The sequence below is a fragment of the Schistocerca serialis genome, chromosome 3 (assembly GCF_023864345.2).
Source record: "Schistocerca serialis cubense isolate TAMUIC-IGC-003099 chromosome 3, iqSchSeri2.2, whole genome shotgun sequence".
Classification (NCBI taxonomy): domain Eukaryota; kingdom Metazoa; phylum Arthropoda; class Insecta; order Orthoptera; family Acrididae; genus Schistocerca; species Schistocerca serialis.
In genome coordinates, this window is record NC_064640.1 from 1,032,264,291 (window position 1) to 1,032,285,297 (window position 21,007).

At 38.4% G+C, this 21,007-nt stretch overlaps 1 protein-coding gene across 1 annotated transcript in view; it reads right to left on the minus strand.

The window, feature by feature from the left end:
* Nucleotides 1-1,892: 1,892 nt before the first annotated feature.
* LOC126471498 (polypeptide N-acetylgalactosaminyltransferase 16-like) overlaps nt 1,893-21,007 on the minus strand; it is a 598,884-nt gene continuing 579,769 nt past the window's right edge. Inside the window, exon 14 of the mRNA XM_050099712.1 lies at nt 1,893-2,592. Coding sequence (XP_049955669.1) covers nt 2,419-2,592 — 174 coding nt within the window. The 3' untranslated portion in view covers nt 1,893-2,418. The remainder of the gene's footprint in view (nt 2,593-21,007) is intronic.

The window sequence follows — 21,007 nt, forward strand, 5'->3', positions numbered from 1 at the left end:
GGAGTAGATGAGAGAAAGTCAGCTTTAATTCTAGGAAGCCGCACTGATATCTGATCCCTTCCCTGTAATGGAGCTAAAAGCTGCTCACCAATGAGAAACAGTCTGACAAAGGGCAGAAATAACTGTGAATGAACACTCCATGTATGAGTCATGAGCTAGCATGTTCAGAAAAAGCATAAATAGTGAAAAAGGAGCAAGTGACACCATTAGTGAAGTGTGAATAATTTAGTGCCTATGATACAGCAAAATTTTCAATGGAAATCCAAGGGCAGATTTTTTCTTAGAAAGGAGGAATTGTAAGGGACTAAAACTACAGCAGAAGAGGAAGCCAGAGTAGTAACCAGGCCACAACCAGAGTCAGATGGCACTGGTCATTGCACTGTGTGATCAGTGGAAACAGCCGTCTCTGTGTTGTCAGACTGTGCATACCCCTGCATGACTAAGCCTTCAGGAAGTACTACTGGCAGATATGACAGCCAGTCAGTGCCTCTGTTCCAGATTGTTTGGCACGATATACATATGCAGCCACCACCACATAATCAGCTGGGAGCTGCTGCGTTTAATCATCATTGAACAGCTGGTGCAGTTATGTGATGCCCAGTCTGTGATGCATAGTGCCATGCTGATAATGCAGCCACATATATTGACACCAAGCCTCAAATCCATTCCCCATGGCCCGAGCACCTGAATGCTCAGGCAACTCAGTGCATTGTTGCTATTTTGGGGGTATGATGTGAGGGACCAGCCATCCCTTCCTCTGCCGAGGTGTCATCTGAGGACGTCTCACTCTGGGACACTGCAACCTGATGCAGCTGGTTGTACACACAGCTACTGCTGCTGGGTAGCCTGTACTTTGTCCAGGGGCTATAAGCAACTAGAGGCCATCATGCTGAGGGTTGTGGTGACAGAGTATTCACATTGCTCACCATCATCATTTGCAGTTCCCCAAGTCCCTTGATTGTAAACAAACATCAATAAATAAGTGGTAGTAACCTCACCAGGACATTCTTCTGCTGCACCTACATCCATTTTTGGCAGAGAACTGTCGCTCACTCCTAGCTGTCTTGCCATCTTGTTATATTTGATAGATTTAGTCCAGGATAATGAGATCAGTATTCAAATTCATTACTCATGAAAAACTGTGACTGCACTAATTGCACGCCAATGTGAAGTGACTAGATCTTTCTGATGATTCATCCCCTTTCCCACAACAACCTACTCTCCCTTAAAAAATCAAGACTGCAAGAAAACTGTTTTACGCTGGACATCTCGTATATGAAGGAAGGAGGATGGTAACTAATCATCTCTCAAGGAATTCTAAATCCAGTATCCATCATCACCATTTTCATTCAGCATCAAGTAGAAACCATTCAAAATCATTATCCACTGCTGAGATTAATTCTGTCATCGGTTTGCAAGTGCCTGTCAGTCTAGGCTTCAGTGACCAGACATTCCAAAAATTAAAAGTAAGTAATAAGTTTACACATTCACTCGAAAACTCAGTCATAAATGTCCTCTGCAAATGAACTATGCGCTTTATTTAGCTTACCTTGTAATACTGCAGGAATACACACAGCATGACTTTCTTTTAGGCTAGAGTCTAAATAAATTATTTTTGTAGCTCATGAGGCTAAAAAAGTACTGTACTGGTCCAGTACAGGTAATTTGGATTTGTTGTTATGAAGCTTAAAAGTTATTTATTATTTGCACCACTATGAGGTATAACTCAAAAGGTGTCGTAGTTATTTGATCACTGTGTATTTACCTTTCCAGGTAATATCTAGATCCCTCTAGCTGGTCAGGAATTAAGGGAAATTACAGAATATTACTACATTTTAAATTTAAGTAACAAATTTATTATAAACCAGAACTACAGAATGTGACAGCTCTGTGGAATGAAACAGTCTTAGCTTAATCATGTTTTGGAAAGTATATTCCAAACTGAAGCTGGTAGAGAACTTAGAATTCTACTTGTGATGTACAGTCTGATCTGCAAAATAACAGATCACATATACTTGTATTATCTCATTGTCTATGATTATAAATAACAATATTCATGTGTTCATCATGGCATTAAAATAAATAAGGTTCTTTTTAGTTCAATTTTTCACAGCCATTAATTGACATTTTTATATCTTTAACATCTTAAGCATCTTAATTGTTAACTCAGTTCATTATTTTATCTAGGTAATGCCCCTGAAGTGAATTTAATTTATGTAAATGTCTCTGTTATAATTAGAATGATTTCTCATTTACACATTCTTGTTTCATCGCCACAAAACATAGTTTTGATAGCTAAATGCTATTTTCATATACATGTAGCCTAAATACAAAAAAGACAACATGTGTATAGCATAATGTTGATTATCTCATCTTTTTTATGAGATTTATTACATATGTTTTAAACTGATTATGAAATCACGTAATCCGGACGGAGGAATCATATTGCATTTGAAGTTCCACAGTGAAATCCCATTGTTGTGACAGTGCTCCAAGCCGACACTCTGATAACATAACTTCACTTTGTATTCCTGTTTCAAGGCACTGCCCTCTAGCAGTTAGTATTACTGCTCGACCATGTCGACTCCATTCCTAAAACACACACTTATCAGTTAAACTTTCTTCAGAGCCATGTTAACATTGATGTTTACACAAGTTACTTCAGTTATGAACAAGTCACTTGTACTCAGTAAAGAACATACTGTCTTGATTTTTAGAACAGTCTCACTAACAAAATTTCAGGTTCATTTATTGTATTAAAGATACCTGTGGCAAGTAAGCGGTTGCATCAATTATGTTATGTCTCCTTGTGAAAATGAATTTACTGACTTTGGGCACAAAAATTTTTGCTGAGATGAAAAGGGTTTTCTAAACAGGTAAATTCTGTAACTTTTATATCTCTGAAACGTTTGTCCTGCATGAATAAAGCGATAAAAGTACTTCAAGTTCTTAAAGCATTTACTAAAGGGACAAGTAATTCCTCACAGGGGAACAAATATGTGTGGAACAAAAGAACAAAATAGTGTATGTACTTTATAAGTATCCTGTTAAAAATGCTAGAATACAAAACTTGAAAGACATTATAGTAAAATGATTGTATTGTGAGAAGATAAACTCCTCATCATAAATGTCAACAATCACAAACAAACTACAGGGGATGAAACTATTCTATTGATTTACCAGTTTGCTGCAAATTTAAATATATTAACTCATATATCAAGTATATGGTTTTATGAAGATGAACACATCTCAGAATATTATTTGGCTAAAAATTTACAAAAGCTTACAAAATCGTTCTCTATTAGTTTCACCATATCAAATGTAATCTGTGTGTTATTCTGTATATTACTCCTTGTTAATATCTTTAGATTAAAGGAAACCACTCATGGAAAAGCAGAAAAATTGAGTTCTCTCTACACATAAACAAAAAAGGAAAATTTGATAGCTTTTGGAGTAACCCTTTTATGAGCTAGAATGAGATACATACATAATTTTTGCAGGAGAGCTTCTCTGAAGTTTGGAAGGTAGGAGAAAAAGTACTGGAGGAAGTAGAGCTGAGGAGACACTCGTGTGGCTCATTTGATAGAGCACTTGCCCATGAAAGACATAGGTTCTGAGTTTGAGTCTTGGACCAACAGACAGTTTTAATCTGCCAGGAAGCTTCATTCTATTTACATGCTTGGTAGCAGCACACCTCCACACTTTAATTCCATATGTGAGATATGGATGCACTAAAGCATAGTTAGATAATAATAATTTGCTCATAACTGAGAACTTGCAACATTGTCCTTATTGTGTAAATTGATTTTCTTAATTTTTGGCATAAAAGATGAATGTGATGCTCCTGAGAGATATGTCTGTCTAAAATTACACCAAACAAAGTTTTATTGTCCAATTGTATTTCTGCACCATCATCAGATACAACAGTCCATTGCACTCCATCTGTTTGATGATCTATTTGGAAGTTCATTTGGCTTTCTTTTACTAATTTTTAAGCTTAAGTGCTTATCTTGGAATTAGTTCTTCGAATAATACACCAGAAAAATTATTGGCCAGATCATTCTTGTTGGGTCCCCAATGAACAACTGTTGTGCAATCTGCATAGTTAAGTACCTTTTGTTGTGCCATGTGGACAGATCATTAATATATAACATGACCAATAAAGGCCTCAGAACTGACCCTTGGGGCACACTGCACTTTACGATAACTGGACTGAAGTTGTACTTCTTACTAATGTTGGCCACTTTGTGTGTGACTTGTGAGCGTTCATGTATATCTTGTAGCCCATAAGTTTCCAGTTTATCAAGTAGAAGCTCATGAGATGAAATATCAAATGGATGTGAGAAATCTTGGCACAAACATGCCATCTTTCCTTTCTAACCTAATTTCTTTAATATTGTATGCACTAGGTCACATATGGCAAATGTTGTTGAGTAGCCTATCATAAAACCATGTTGGGTTTCTTTTAAAACTTTTTCTTGGATAAGAAAATTTTCTAATCTTAATGCAATAATTTTTTCTAATACTTTTCTTAAGATCATAATTAAGCTGATTAGTTGGTAGTTTTCAACTTTATTGGTATTACCTTTTGTGTAATAGGCTGACTGTTGTATACTTCAATTCAGATGGAAAAACAACTCCATTCAATCTTTTATCAAAAAGATGTACCAGAACAGGAATGAGTGAGTGTTTCCATCATTTTAAGATAATGAAGGAAATTTCATCCCATGCAGTAGAGAATTCATTCCACACTTAATTTATAATTTGTTCTGTTTCAGATTATCTGTTTCATACCTGTATACTAATTTCTGTACCTGGTAAGGAGGTCTGAAGTCATTAGCTCCTCATCAGCTCCAAAGTTCAAACATATGCTACCTCAATTACTAAAAAGCATATTAAAAGCACTGCTGGCCACTAATGCTCTAAAACATTTACACTATCACCCTTCAGTTGGATATTGCTGACACTAAGGTTTGTTTTTCTGTTAAATCTCTCATTTATACAGTTCCATACTGATTATTTTGTTATTTGAGTTTGCTACTTTTCGTTGTATAATTTTCTTAGTGTAAAAATTTGGTGCCTGTTTATAGGCTTTTCAACATATTTGGTAGTTATCTCTAGCTGATGTCTTTGGGGACTCTTCATAGATTTTCCAAGTAACAAACATTTTGTCCTCCAGCTGTTTCACTTCTGCAGGCAGTCTTACATGGTTTTCAGCATATTTATTTTTGAAAGTAATTGGGCATGTTACATTGAAATGAATGAAGAAAATGTCATAAAAGTTATTCCATTTTGTCTGCAGCATTTTCTGCACAATAAACAACAGTCCATGTCTCAGACTGCGATGCAGACTAATTTCTCTAAAGACTTCTCATTTACACATCTTATTTCCCTCATCTCATTATGTGCTTTGCGAATAATGTATATTCAGTATTTCCATTATCAGGCAAAGATGGTCAGAGTGGTGAAAGTTTATTCTATTAACTGTACAGTTATCTAAGTCAGTGTAAAAGTTATCTATACAGATAAAGGTGTTTGTAGCTAGTATGATTGGCCCATCACATCTGTTTGGCAAATTATAGCTACACAGAATATTATGTGCTTTTTTTTAAAAATCACCAGATAAAACAATACCTATGTTCTTATATTTTCTGCATACAGTGTCAACCATTTTTTTTCTATAGCTTGTAATAAATTATCAACTATGCTACTAGGAGATCTGTGCAGTCCTATAATAATTAAGGGAACTTTATTTACCACTAGCTTTATTGCTGAAAATTAAAATGTCATTTACACACTAAGTTCCATGATAAAATCCAGTTTTGTGAAATGTAGTTAGTCTTTATAATATATGTCAACACCCCTCCCCCCTTTTTTATGTTATGATAAACTGAAATTACTGAGCAGTGTATAGCTGTCAAATTTAGTCATAGTAATTATGCTTTTGGACAAACCATATGTTGTAATAATGAACACATCTGCATTTTCCTCATTGAGTGCTTGCTATAATTGTATGCACTTGTTGCTTAGATATTTGATTTTTGGTATAGTACTTTGAGCCCATTCTGTTTTTTTTTTTTTTTTTTTTTCCAGGATATTTCTTGCCAAAGCTTACCTTTTCACAATTTTCCTGTGGTATATTAAGTTCAGATGCTATTGAAAATGTAAACGTTTCTCTGTTTACTATATCATTTACCATTCCCATTAGGATATATTTGCTTCCCAAGCCCATTGCATTGTTCTCTCATACCATTAGTTTCCTTTACTTGTATTTATGATTGTTATACAAATGATACGCTGCCTGACAAAAAAAGTGAAGCACCCAGAGGACATTGTTGGATGTCAATGTATCTATGTATATGATCATACCTTTGGTAGGTATGTAAGAGATTTGAGTTGTAATTCTCTGTAACAGGTAGAACAGCGACAAGATTGTGTTTGTGTTTTTTATACTTAGTGTTGTTACCAGGCTCAGTAGGGTATATAAGAGGCATGAACAGCATCAGATGTTGAGTGATTACTGTGAAGGACACAGAGAAGCCATATACTGATACACGCATGTGAGACAACATTATCAGCACCTGACAGAATATGAAAGTGGCCTCACAGTGGGTTTAAATTTGGCCAGCTGGTCATATCATGCAATATCTGGATTTTTGGGGCATTCAGATATGACTGTGGCCCAATGTTGCACTACATGGGAACATAAGGGCAAGTACGCCTATCCTCAAGTTTCTAGTTGGTCACGTCTGACCACTATGAGGGAATATCACTATATTGTGCACCAGGCACATTATAACCTCGTCAAATATGTGCCTGCCATCCAAAAACAAGTAATTGATTCCCTGAAAAATTCTGTGTTATTCCATATTATTTGTCAGAGACTACCAGCAGCAGGAGTAGCAAATTGTTGTCCCATGTGTGGAAGCCTGTTTCATCACAACACAAATGGCCACATTTGGAGTGGTGCAGTTACTATGAAGAATGTATAGCTGGTGAATGACATTGTATTGTGTTCAGCGGTGAATCACAGTTCTGCACTACCCTGGATGAGTCTGGTGGCAAACTGAAGAGAGGTCAAATTCTTCCAGTGGTTCGGAGAGGCACAGCAGTGATGCTCCTTGTGTCATGGCATGGGGAGCCATCAGGTATGACTTCAGGTCACAGCTGGTAGTAACGGAGGAAACTCTGACAGCACAATGGTATGTGACAGACATCCTGTGTTCTCATGCATTATCCCTCATGTGACAATACTGTGGTGCCATGTTTCAACAAGAAAATGCTTGTCCATAGGTAGCAGGTGTCTTACAAACTGTCTGCATGATGATGAGCTACTGCTGTGGCCAGCAAAATCCACAGATCTGTCACTGATAGAAAATGTATGGGATCAATTTGGATGTCAACTCAATCCCAGTGCCAGTATCCAGGACATCACAGACCTGTTACAACAATTGTTAGCCAGTTTGCCTCATGAGAGTACACAATGACTTTATGACATCCTTCCCAACCGAATCAGTGTGTGCATCCAGATTAGAGGGAGTGCAACATCGTACTGATAAGTGGGCTCATACTGCCAAATTCTTTATATGTTTGACTCAATTTTGTAATCACTGAAATAATGACCATGTACATCTCAACCTGTGAAGTTTCATTTCATTCCCTTCTCGCCTTCTAAGTGCTTCACATTTTTGTCAGGTAGTCTATATCCAGAATAGCAAAACTGTTTTACAATTTTATGTGACACAATGGTTCTCTGAAGTTATGTAGCAGTGTTTAATTAGAAAAAAATGTGGCTTTTACAGTAATTTGCATTTATATTTTTGAGATCATTCAAAGAAAGAAAAAGAAGGGTGATTGGGGTCGCATCATGTTGATGATGAGGTCATTAAATATCAAGAACAGGCTTGGATTGGGGAAGAATGGAGAAGGAATTCAGCCACATTCTTTCACAGGAACCATCTCATGATTCACATTAAACAGTTTAGGAAAGTCACAGAAGGGCTAAATCTTGACGGGGGATTTTAACCGCTGACCTCCTAAACATAAGTCCAGTGTCTTACGACTGTGTCACCTCACTTAGTGAGCACATTGAGGATATCTGTTTATGGAATAAGATTGCAAGTGGCATACCAGCAATATGCTTGAGAATTTATTTGGTTTCTGTACATGACACAGAAGCAATGTTGTTTTAACTTTCCTATGCTAATCATACGCAAAAGGGACAGACAGGGCTGGTCCAAGGCCCAAGCAACACAAGTGACCACTTGGTGGGCCAAGGTGAGAGGGGTGCCAGAAGTACCATTTGTACAGAATTTGTACTCAGGGTGTATCATAATTTATAGTGAAAACAGCTCATTTCCATGCTCAACAATTCAGATTATTTTTAAAAGTCTTAACAAGAGCTCAACAAATAACAGGTAATGTATGAGGAAGAGAGAGAAAAGGGAGAGGGTGTCAAATGATGTGGTGCTTGTGTGGAAAAGTAGAAGGGGGGAGTGGCTCCGAATTCCTGCAATAAATGAACATGAAGTGATTAGGGTGACTAGGGGCTTAAAACCAAAAATGGCAGCAGGTGTAGATGAATCAGTAATAATAAACACTGCAGCACAGATTTCAAAATCTTTAGCACATATTGCCCATTTATCTTTCAGTGAAGGTGTGTTTCCTCAGTCACAAAAGCTCTCAAAAATGAGACCACTATTAAAAAATCGAGATAAAATAGAAAAATTCTGTCGATATCACTTTTTTCTGCTTTCTCTGAAATATTAGAGAAACTGATGAAATTAAGAGTCACTAGTTACCTAGACAACAATAAAGTTTTAAATTGTAATCAATAGAATTTCTGTGCAAAATGCAGCGTAGAAGCTGCAGTCATAGGCTACACTCAAGAAACAATTACAAATTTGGAGAAAAACAAAATTGTAGTAGGGATTAGTTTAGATCTGTCTACCGCTTTTGATACCAACTTCCATTAAATCCCCCTTGATAAGCTTGAAGGAGTAGGTATTAGAGGAAGAGCTAAAATGTGGGTCCAGTCATATCTCAAAAACAGACCTCAGATTGTAGAGCTCATCACTGTTAATTCAAATAAACAAGTAAGGTTAGTTTCAAAAGCAAAAGAAGTTTCTTTAGGAGTATACCAAGTCAGCATCTTAGGACCACTACTCTTTCTCACGTATATGAATGAGTTACAGTATAATATGACCAAAATTGTATTATATGCAGATGACACACATCAAATAGTGAGCAACTTTAAAAACTCATTACATTCCACTACTAATAAAATCTTAAAAAGTATTGAGACTTGGTTCAGTGCAAACAAACTTACATTGAATGCAAAGAAAACAAATTACATACAGTCTGGTAAAATGATTCAGTATTAAATCATTCATCTAGAACTAGATGACAGACTAATAGAGAGAGTGCAGTTTGCAAAACTGTTGGGAAAGCATCTAGATGAAGCTATGAACTGGAAACAGTGTGTAAGACTCCTTACACACAGACTTAGAAGGCATCAGAATGGCATACTTTACATTTTTTTCATTCCATTGCCTCATATGGGACAGCATTCTGTGCCAGTTCATAATCTAATTTAAAAGAAATTTTTATCTTGCAAACACAGGCTGCTCAAATAATAAGCCACAGTCCTACACAACATCACTGCAGATCTCTTTTCAGGAAATCAGGAATACTTACTTTTGTCATCACTCTATATATTTAAATGTGTACTCTTGACCAAAGCAAATCTAAGCAATCTCCACACAGATGCTGATGGTCACAAATATAACACAAGAAACAGGAATGATATCCACATAGAACAAATAAAAAGATCACAAACTGAAAAGTGTGTAAGCTATATGGATGTTAAGCTCTACAATGCATTATCTCAATATGTTAAAGTATTTTACAGGATGGCATAAATTTTAAATTAGAAAATTTGTAATTGATAAATGTTGCTACTCAGTAAATGAATATCTTGAAGACCAAGAAAATGATTTTATAAACTAATCTCCAATATACATACTGCAGTTTTGTGATAAATCTCCGTGCGGGGTGGCTGTGCGGTTTGAGGCATATTGTCACGGATTGCGTGGCCCCTCCCACCGGAGGTTTGAGTCCTCCTTCGGGCATGGGTGTGTGTGGTTTTCTTAGGATAAGTTAGTTTAAGTAGTGTGTATGTCTAGGAACCGATGACCTTAGCAGTTTGGTCCCTTAGGAATTCACACAGATTTGAACATTTGTGGTAAATCATGTGAGAAGTTTTTACCTTTGCATGTTTCAGTTTATACTATACTACTTTACCATCTTTATTATTATTTATTCTACATGTAATTATTACACAACATTCATGTTGTTGTTGTTGTGGTCTTCAGTCCTGAGACTGGTTTGATGCAGCTCTCCATGCTACTCTATCCTGTGCAAGCTTCTTCATCTCCCAGTACCTACTGCAACCTACATCCTTCTGAATCTGCTTTGTGTATTGATGTCTTGGTCTCCCTCTACGATTTTTACCCTCCACACTGCCCTCCAATACTAAATTGATGATCCCTTGATGCCTCAGAACATGTCCTACCAACCGATCCCTTCTTTCAGTCAAGTTGTGCCACAAACTTCTCTTCTCCCCAATCCTATTCAATACTTCCTCATTAGTTATGTGATCTACCCATATAATCTTCAGCATTCTTCTGTAGCACCACATTTCAAAAGCTTCTATTCTCTTCTTGTCCAAACTATTTATCGTCCATGTTTCACTTCCGTACATGGCTACACTCCATACAAATACTTTCAGAAACGACTTCCTGACACTTAAATCTATACTCGATGTTAACAAATTTCTCTTCTTCAGAAACGCTTTCCTTGCCATTGCCAGTCTACATTTTATATCCTCTCTACTTTGACCACGATCAGTTATTTTGCTTCCCAAATAGCAAAACTCATTTAGTACTTTAAGTGTCTCATTTCCCAATCTAATTCCCTCAGCATCACCCTACTTAATTCGACTACATTCCATTATCCTCATTTTGCTTTTGTTGATGTTCATCTTATATCCTCCTTTCAAGACACTATCCATTCCGTTCAACTGCTCTTGCAAGTCCTTTGCTGTCTCTGACAGAATTACAATGTCATCAGCGAACCTCAAAGTTTTTTCTCCATGGATTTTAATACCTACTCTGAATTTTTCTTTTGTTTCCTTCACTGCTTGCTCAATATACAGATTGAATAACATTGGGGAGAGACTACAACCCTGTCTCACTCCCTTCCCAACCACTGCTTCCCTTTCATGTCCCTCTACTCTTATAACTGCCGTCTGGTTTCTGTACAAATTCAAAGAAATTATAAATTTACTGGTATATGTTGTATTCAATTTCATTTTGTACATTCCATATTTTTAATTTCTGTGTATGACAAGTTCAATATCATTCGTATGATGACATGGATCCTAAATAAATAAATAAGTAAATAAGATGTCACTTGCATGAAAAAATGTTCTTGAACCAGCCCTAGGGAGGGACATACATTTCCAAGCTGCGAAATTATTTAGCTTAAGATTTCAATGTGATTTATACCTCCATCACTCAATTAAATATCTCCACTCATTGTATAATCAATTGAGTGGACAATTTTGAAGTTCCTCTATAACTGTGTGTAGCATTTCTGCATCATGCTGTTACCTTTGGTGAGGAATTCTGCAGCAACAGCAACTTTAAATCCTATTGAAATTTCATTAGAACCTGGTACCTCATTTGTCCAGAGCTATTTCCATTGTTTTTCAACTATCACCATTCTGTGTCATCTATGTGAAAGTTTGTGTGGTAACATAACATGGTCTCCCTGTGTAAATAAAGTTTGAAATACAGAATTTAAGGTTACAGCTTTAGTTACATTGGCATTTTCTTAGTGCCAAGCTGAGTGATGCATTGTGTAATTAGGGCTAAAAGCTCCTGAGTTTCTCTGACAGATCTTGAAGTAAAGTCTATGTTTAGAAGTTGCAGTAGGAGTCATCAACAGATTGCCTTAAAAATTTGTGAATAGCTACTGATTTTTTTCTGTTTTGCTCCACATATTTCTTTTAAACTGAGAAAACATAATCTCTGTTGATTTACCACTTTCAGATATGACTTTTAAACAAAGATGGGCATCTGCTAATGCTTTTTACCATATTTGATATAAATATACTTGTAACCTATAAACTGATGAGACTGGCCACTGTGAGATTGAGTGTCACCTGATGACACTGTGGTCACGTAATGCTGTAAGAAAAGTATGTAAGCTGAGAAGAGACAAGTGGAAACGAACAGGGAAATATTCTAGCAAGATAATGGGCTACAAATGTGGAAATGCACTGACATAACTGACTTTCACAAAGGGCAGATTGTTGTGGCTTGGTGCCTGGGAACAAGCAGGTCTGAAGCAGCAAGGCTGGTCAGCTCTTCATGTGCTACTGCCATGAGAATCTATGAAAACTTTTTTTAAGGACATTGGATGTCCATACCTCATCACAAAATGTCGAGTGTGGAGGCTTGTTTGCTCTGTAAAGCAGGAAAGGAGGTAATCTGTGTAGATCCAAAGATAGTGTACATTGGTTGTCCAAGAGTAAGTGTTTCAGAAACACACCATTCAGTGCTCATTGTTGAAAACAGAACTCCACAGTAGACAATCCCTTCATGTTCCTATCTTGACCCAACAGCATCACAAATTAGGATTGCAGAAGGCTAGGTATCATTGAGATTGGATCTTAGACTAATGGTAATGTGTTATCAGATCAGGTGAACCATGCTTCTCATTACATCAGGTTGACAGTTGTGTCGGGGGGAGGAGAGATGTTGTAAGCTGACAGGCACTCAATAACGAGGTTATCAGCACTTGGTTGTGTATGGATATGCAATGACCATGCACCACACCATGAGAGCAGGCCTGTGGGGCAGTAATATGCTATTGGGGACAATTACCTGGATGTCCAAGGGACCAGAGGTAATCAGAGGCATTATGACAGTTGTGTACTACTTGGATATTATTTTGGACCACCTGGATCCCTTCATGCTTGATGTCTTCCCTGATGATGATGGTGCATTCTAACAGGATAATTGTCCATGTCACAAGCCAGAATCATGCTACAGTATTTCTAGGAGTGTGGTAGTGAGTTCATGTCCATGTCTCTGCCAGCAAATTCACCTCGCCTGAGCCCTAAGGAACATATATGGGACACAATAATTATGATGATGTATAGCAGTACAATAGCTATTAGTACAGTGGCCTAGCTTGTCAGACAGGTAGGGGAGCCAGAACTGGATCAGACATGTGCAGTGGGTTAATGATCATGTGCTCGTACATCAGCCAGCCTGAGTAGGGTTATTAGGTGATTTACCATGTTCATTTAGGCAAATTATGGGTAGGTCCCCAAATTCCACCCAACAAAATATTATAACACACATATTTACATGATTCACATACAGATGGGATGCACAACTTCCCTTCCTTAGGTTTCCTGGTGTGACTGGAATTGAGAAGGGTGCCCTGCCACTCAGTCAAATAATAAAATTTGACAAATCCTGAAAAGAGTGGATCCCATATTAAATGGGATAAATGGAAAAATAAAAAAAAAGATAAATGGTTTATAGTAGTGGGTCACATTACATTTCAAAATTTCACAAACTGAACTGCTCAAAAAGAGTTTTGCATCACTGGTATATCTACAAACATATGTAGATTGATTCCTGTAAAGCATGGAATAGAAGGATATATTAAACTAAAAAAAATTATGTTCCTATGAAATGAAAACAAAGCAATGACCAAAGTAAAGTCAGTCTGTGTGGAAGTGCACAGCTTCTCACAACTTTCAAATCAAAATCATTATCATGATGCTCTACCCCTTGCATTGTAATATGCTTGCTTCCTCCTTGGCATGCTGTCCACCTGGTGGTTGAGATGTTGCTACTAATATCACCCACTACATGAGGAAGTTTCCTGCAGTGGTGTTCTACAAGTTTCAACTGGTCTCAAGATGCCCAATCATGTTCATATCAGCAAGTACTGCAGGCCATTCCGTTGACTGACTCCTGCAAATATTTTGCTTCATCCAGGGTTTATGACTTTTGTCTACAGTCTTAATTTTATGTAATGTACTATCTGACACACGTAAACTTTAATATAACACCATTCCAGCAATATGGAGACAGACTTGGAGAGAGGCATTGATTTTATCCATTTGACATACAGTTCTGTCATTCGCTATCTTGACCCAAGAGGTCACAGTTAACATGTTTTACGGTACTGCCCCTTAGCTCTCTCCAGGAAATTACAACCCAGCCAAGCTGGTAGATCAGGAGCTTGTATCTTTTCATTGAAGCTATCATTATGCCAGTTCTCTAATACAACTGCTATTTCATTTTTCTGGGCGTGGAATTTCATTTCAAACTCTGTTTGATTGTGTGTTGCTGAATAAGATGATTCTTGTTTAGTTCATCAGTAACGATTTAGATACATGTTACTTCCAGTCATAATGTCTACACTCCACTGCATTTTTTAGCATTGAGCTAGTGATAGTTTTTGTTCCTACAAAGTATGTGGTTTATGGCAGTGACCTGCCTAATTAATGTTAAGCTATGACAGGACTTGAACCAATGAATTTTATTAGTGCATCATGGACACAAAGTCTATTGAGTTATGTCAGCAGCAGATGATGCTGCAGCAGCAACAGCACAACAAGAGGAATTACAGCACCAAATTGAGAGACAGTTCATTACACTACAGAAACAGCAGAACAATCTGCTGAAATGTACAGCAGTATGGGACAATGTTCTGCTAACACTACCAAACACTGCTCATATTGAGGCCAGTATTGTGAGAACTTACATTTCCAGTGTTTCATCATTAGAAGGAAACTTGGAACACAAAACTCCAATAGTTTCTTCTGTTTTGCAAGACTAGAAACATTTATTATACTCATGTTCAGCCTATTTTTTTATTGCCTTCTATTAATCACATTTCTGAGCTGGTTCACAAATAGTGATCACACATAGAAAATAGTAGGCTGAGTAAAATTTTCTTGGTTCTCAAGACATGTCATTTCAAATATCCTCAAGCCTTTGACAGCATTCTCTATAATTGTTGCCAGGAGTAAAACTACTGAATGTTAGCCTTACTGCTGCAATTTTCTTTTTTTAAATTTTGATGTTTTCTTATATGCATTGAATCAATTTCAAGACAATATTATTTCATCTTCAGGTACCTGTTAGGTGTACTACACAAATTGAATGCCCTAAGTACCGTAACTGTTGTTCCTACATGGGAGGTGCCTATAATGTGTCTGCCACACTGTTTGATAATTCATGTGTTGAAGCAAAAATGACATAGTTTTTATACAGAGAGTAGAGGCTGTTTGACATGAAAATATCAATTTGTGTGGCAGACAAATCATAGGCACCTTTCTTGATGGAATGACAGCTACAGTACTTATGGAATTCAGTTCATGATGCATGCCTACCAGGTGTCAGAAAATGAGACAATGTTGTCTTGAAATTGATTGTAAGTACATGAGATAAACATCAAAATAACGTACAGGTGTAAGGCAACTGATTTTCATTGGAATAAATTAATATCAGCTGAAAGTCCTCTGGATATTCATTATGTAGCCAACAGACAGCAGCATCTTCCAGAGGGGGGCTGAAATGACACATGCACATGATGAACAATTGGGCAGCTTTTAGCAACATGGGCCTGCTGCAGGACAGAGTGATGTCTGAGGGGCATGAGGGGCTGCCACCACATTTGAAATGGCTGCTCCCACTTCTCTACAAGTGTCCAGCACCCATATTTACCTTTGTTATATAAGCAGAATTCTGTGCCAGTCCCAACATTTGAAGCTGTGCTACTGATGATAATGATGCTGGGGGATAGCTGTTAAAAGCTTGAAGATTAGGTTTGAAATGATTTTGCCTGAAAGCCAAGAAGATTTTGTTAAGGGATACTGCTGTGAAAGATTTCAAGGACATGTAACCTCGTAGCTTATCATTTGACTTCTTGTGTGGTTTGTTGCCCACTGATTTTGATAGGAGGAGCATTTTTCAAATTCATTTATCTCCAAAAAACAAAATTTTACAGGAGAAGCAAAAAAGCTGATTACTCCTAACTCAGAAATTTTTCAAAAATTGTTAAATATGAAGTTATTGTGTTTGTACTTGTTTGTATTTGTACTTTGCTAATCATTATTGCCACAATCACATCATGCTTATTGATACCAGTTTCAATGTGGGCATCCTCAAAGAGGTCAGGACTATTTGCTGTCATTAGATCCAATGTATTTTCATTCTGAGTGGTGTTCTACATAGTTTTCAGAGAAGGCATTTAGTAATGATTCACAGGATATTTTATTGTACCCACCACTAACAAAATGTAATTTTCCCAATTATTTGTTGAATGTTTAAAGTCTCCACTGATGATTAAGTACAACTGGGGAACTTCGGTACATGTGAACTGAGGTTTTCTCTAAAGTTTTTGGTTATATCAAGAAACAAGTCTGGTGGCTGGTGATATAAGGATCCAATTACCATTTTATGCCCATCCCTGATACTGAGTCTTGCCCAAACAATCTCACATGCAGCTCCAATTTCTATCTCTGTGGATCTGAGTTTCTTGTTGACTGTGACAAATACACCACATTCATTTCTCAATTGCCTGTCATTTTGATATACACTGAAATTTTCCCCAAAAATCTCACTGCTATCAATTTCAGATTTCAATGAGCTTCCTGTATCTAGTATTATGTGAGCTTCACTGCTTTTCAGAAATGCTTCAAACTTTGTCCATGAAGTCACAGCCTTGCTTGTCACAGAACATTCAAAGTCTCTGGTTCAGTCCTTCCACTTGACTCAGAACCAAATGGCTACAATCTGTTTGTCTTTCTGCTACAATTCCTCAATAATATATTGTATTATTTAAATACTCAATTGTGTTATTATTGACAAAACTGTTAGTCCAAAATCTTAATCTTCTGGTTAAATGTTTTGATTTATAGAGTGTTTAGAATGGTCATCCTGTTTGTTTCGCTTAAAATTTGATTCAGTCCTCATTGTTCTTCCAAACAAACACAAACAGACGTATAAAATTCTTCCTCATTGCCAGTTATCCTAGCAACTGAATTGAAGATGTTAGCACAGAAATCTAAATCTCCTATTCTGCTCCAGTCAACCCCAAATTGTTTGCATGGTAAATTATTCACATCAGTCTACTTTGCTCAATTATGATTTAAGTTGATGGATATGTTTGGTTTTTAGTTTTTCAGGACAGCCAAAAGTCACAGTCAGTATATTTTATTGACTTTTTCATTTAATGTGAGCATTAAAGAGTGAAACCATTCAGCTAAACATAGTGAGTGTAACTTGTGGCTGTCCTGAAAAACTGTAATTTCAACAGTCACTGTTTCCCTGCAGGGAATGCTTGCTCTTGCTATAACATGCCGTCATTGGATAAGCAGCTGCAGCAGCAAGTCGTATACTCCTAGCTCACTCATTTGCTACATAGTTTAATTCTTAATTTCTTTGCGTGTTTTTGGTACTTGCATTGTCTAATTCATAAATTTCTAGCGTATTATAGTATTTGGGATTTGTAGCATCGCATTTTAGTACCTGAATAGTGTAAATTCGCGTAGTTGTTTGTCTTCTGTTTTTGTTTTGAATGGCCAGTGTCAGTTGGTCACAGTCAGTGTGCTCCCTGCCGTCGTTGGATAAGCAGCTGCAGCAGAAAGTCGTATACTCCTAGCTCACTCATTTGCTACATAGTTTAATTCTTAATTTATTTGCATGTTTTTGGTACTTGCATTGTCTAATTCATAAATTTCTGGCGTATTATAGTATTTGAGAGTTGTAGCATCGCGTTTTAGTACCTGAATAGTGTAAATTCGCGTAGTCGTTTGTCTTCTGTTTTTGTTTTGAACGGCCAGTGTCGGTTGGTCACAGTCAGTGTGCTCCCTGCCGTCATTGGATAAGCAGCTGCAGCAGCAAGTCGTATACTCCTAGCTCACTCATTTGCTACATAGTTTAATTCTTAATTTCTTTGTGTGTTTTTGGTACTTGCATTGTCTAATTCATAAATTTCTGGCGTATTATAGTATTTAAGAGTTGTAGCATCGCGTTTTAGTACCTGAATAGTGTAAAATCGCATAGTCTCCTTCCACCACCGAGCAGTGTGTCAGCAGTGCGCAAGTAGCAGCAATACTGCATTTACTAGGCAATCTTGTATTTTAATAACTGTTTAAATTTTGTGTCAATTTGTTTGCGCTCTCTGTAGATTAGTTCAGACGTTCTTTGCACAACAGTTTTTAGCATGGATAGGGACTGCAACTGCTGTGTTCGGATGCAGGCTGAGTTCGCATCCCTTCGCTCCCAGCTTCAGGCAGTGTTGGCTTCGGTCACACAGCTTGAGGCTGTTGCCAATGGGCATCGCTGTGGGATTCTGGATGGGGGTTTGTTGGGGACGGCCAGCTCGTCCCACGCATCCCCCGATTGGACTACGACTGTGGTTGCCCAGGATACTGCCCACATTGAGGCTGATCCCTCACCTGTGGTAGAGTGGGAGGTCATCTCAAGGTGTGGCAGGGGGCGAAAGACATTCTGGAGGGCTGAACGGAAGGCCTCTCCAGTTTGTCTGATGAACCGGTTTCAGGCTCTGTCTCAGGCTGATACTGATCTTCGGCCTGACATGGCTGATTGTCCTGTTCCAGAGGTTGCCCCTCAGTCTGCAAGATCCAGGTGGTCACAGAGGGTGGGCTTACTGGTAGTTGGGAGCTCAAACGTCAGGCGCATAATGGGGCCCCTTAGGGATATGGCAGCAAGAGAGGGGAAGAAAACCAATGTGCACTCTGTGTGCATACCGGGGGGAGTCATTCCAGATGTGGAAAGGGTCCTTCCGGATGCCATGAAGGGTACAGGGTGCACCCATCTGCAGGTGGTCGCTCATGTCGGCACCAATGATGTGTGTCCCTATGGATCCGAGGAAATCCTCTCTGGCTTCCGGCGGCTATCTGATTTGGTGAAGACTGCCAGTCTCACTAGCGGGATGAAAGCAGAGCTCAACATCTGCAGCATCGTCGACAGGACTGACTGCGGACCTTTGGTACAGAGCTGAGTGGAGTGTCTGAATCAGAGGCTGAGACGGTTCTGCGACCGTGTGGGCTGCAGATTCCTCGACTTGCGCCATAGGGTGGTGGGGTTTCGGGTTCCGCTGGATAGGTCAGGAGTCCACTACATGCAACAAGTGGCTACACGGGTAGCAGGGGTTGTGTGGCGTGGGCTGGGTGGTTTTTTAGGTTAGATGGCCTTGGGCAAGTACAGAAAGGGCAACAGCCTCAACGGGTGCAGGGCAAAGTCAGGACATGCGGGGACCAAGCAGCAATCAGTATTGTAATTGTAAACTGTCAAAGCTGTGTTGGTAAAGTACCCGAACTTCAAGCGCTGATAGAATGCACCGAAGCCGAAATCGTTATAGGTACAGAAAGCTGGTTGAAGCCAGAGATAAATTCTGCCGAAATTTTTACAAAGGTACAGATGGTGTTTAGAAAGGATAGATTGCATGCAACTGGTGGTGGAGTGTTCGTCGCTGTTAGTAGTAGTTTATCCCGTAGTGAAATAGAAGTGGATAGTTCCTCTGAATTATTATGGGTGGTGGTTACACTCAACAACCGAGCTAGGTTAATAATTGGCTTCTTTTACCGACCTCCCGACTCAGCAGCATTAGTGGCAGAACAACTGAGAGAAAATTTGGAATACATTTCACATAAATTTTCTCAGCATGTTATAGTCTTAGGTGGAGATTTCAATTTACCAGATATAGACTGGGACACTCCGATGTTTAGGATGGGTGGTAGGGACAGAGCATCAAGTGACATTATACTGAGTGCACTATCCGAAAATTACCTCGAGCAATTAAACAGAGAACCGACTCGTGGAGATAACATCTTGGACCTACTGATAACAAACAGACCCGAACTTTTCGACTCTGTATGTACAGAACAGGGAATCAGTGATCATAAGGCCGTTGCAGCATCCCTGAATATGGAAGTTAGTAGGAATATAAAAAAGGGAGGAAGGTTTATCTGTTTAGCAAGAGTAATAGTAGGCAGATTTCAGACTACCTAACAGATCAAAACGAAAATTTCTGTTCCAACACTGACAATGTTGAGTGTTTATGGAAAAAGTTCAAGGCAATCATAAAATGCGTTTTAGACAGGTACGTGCCGAGTAAAACTGTGAGGGACGGGAAAAACCCACCATGGTACAACAACAAAGTTAGGAAACTACTGCGAAAGCAAAGAGAGCTTCACTCTAAGTTTAAACGCAGCCAAAACCTCTCAGACAAACAGAAGCTAAACGATGTCAAAGTTAGCGTAAGGAGGGCTATGCATGAAGCGTTCAGTGAATTCGAAAGTAAAATTCTATGTACCGACTTGACAGAAAATCCTAGGAAGTTCTGGTCTTACGTTAAATCAGTAAGTGGCTCGAAACAGCATATCCAGACACTCCGGGATGATGATGGCATTGAAACAGAGGATGACACGTGTAAAACTGAAATACTAAACACCTTTTTCCAAAGCTGTTTCACAGAGGAAGACTGCACTGCAGTTCCTTCTCTAAATCCTCGCACAAACGAAAAAATGGCTGACATCGAAATAAATGTCCAAGGAATAGAAAAGCAACTGGAATCACTCAACAGAGGAAAGTTCACTGGACCTGGCGGGATACCAATTCGATTCTACACAGAGTACGCGAAATAACTTTCCCCCCTTCTAACAGCCGTGTACCGCAAGCCTCTAGAGGAATGGAAGGTTCCAAATGATTGGAAAAGAGCACAGGTAGTCCCAGTCTTCAAGAAGGGTCGTCGAGCAGATGCGCAAAACTATAGACCTATATCTCTGACGTCGATCTGTTGTAGAATTTTAGAACATGTTTTTTGCTCGAGTATCATGTCGTTTTTGGAAACCCAGAATCTACTATGTAGGAATCAACATGGATTC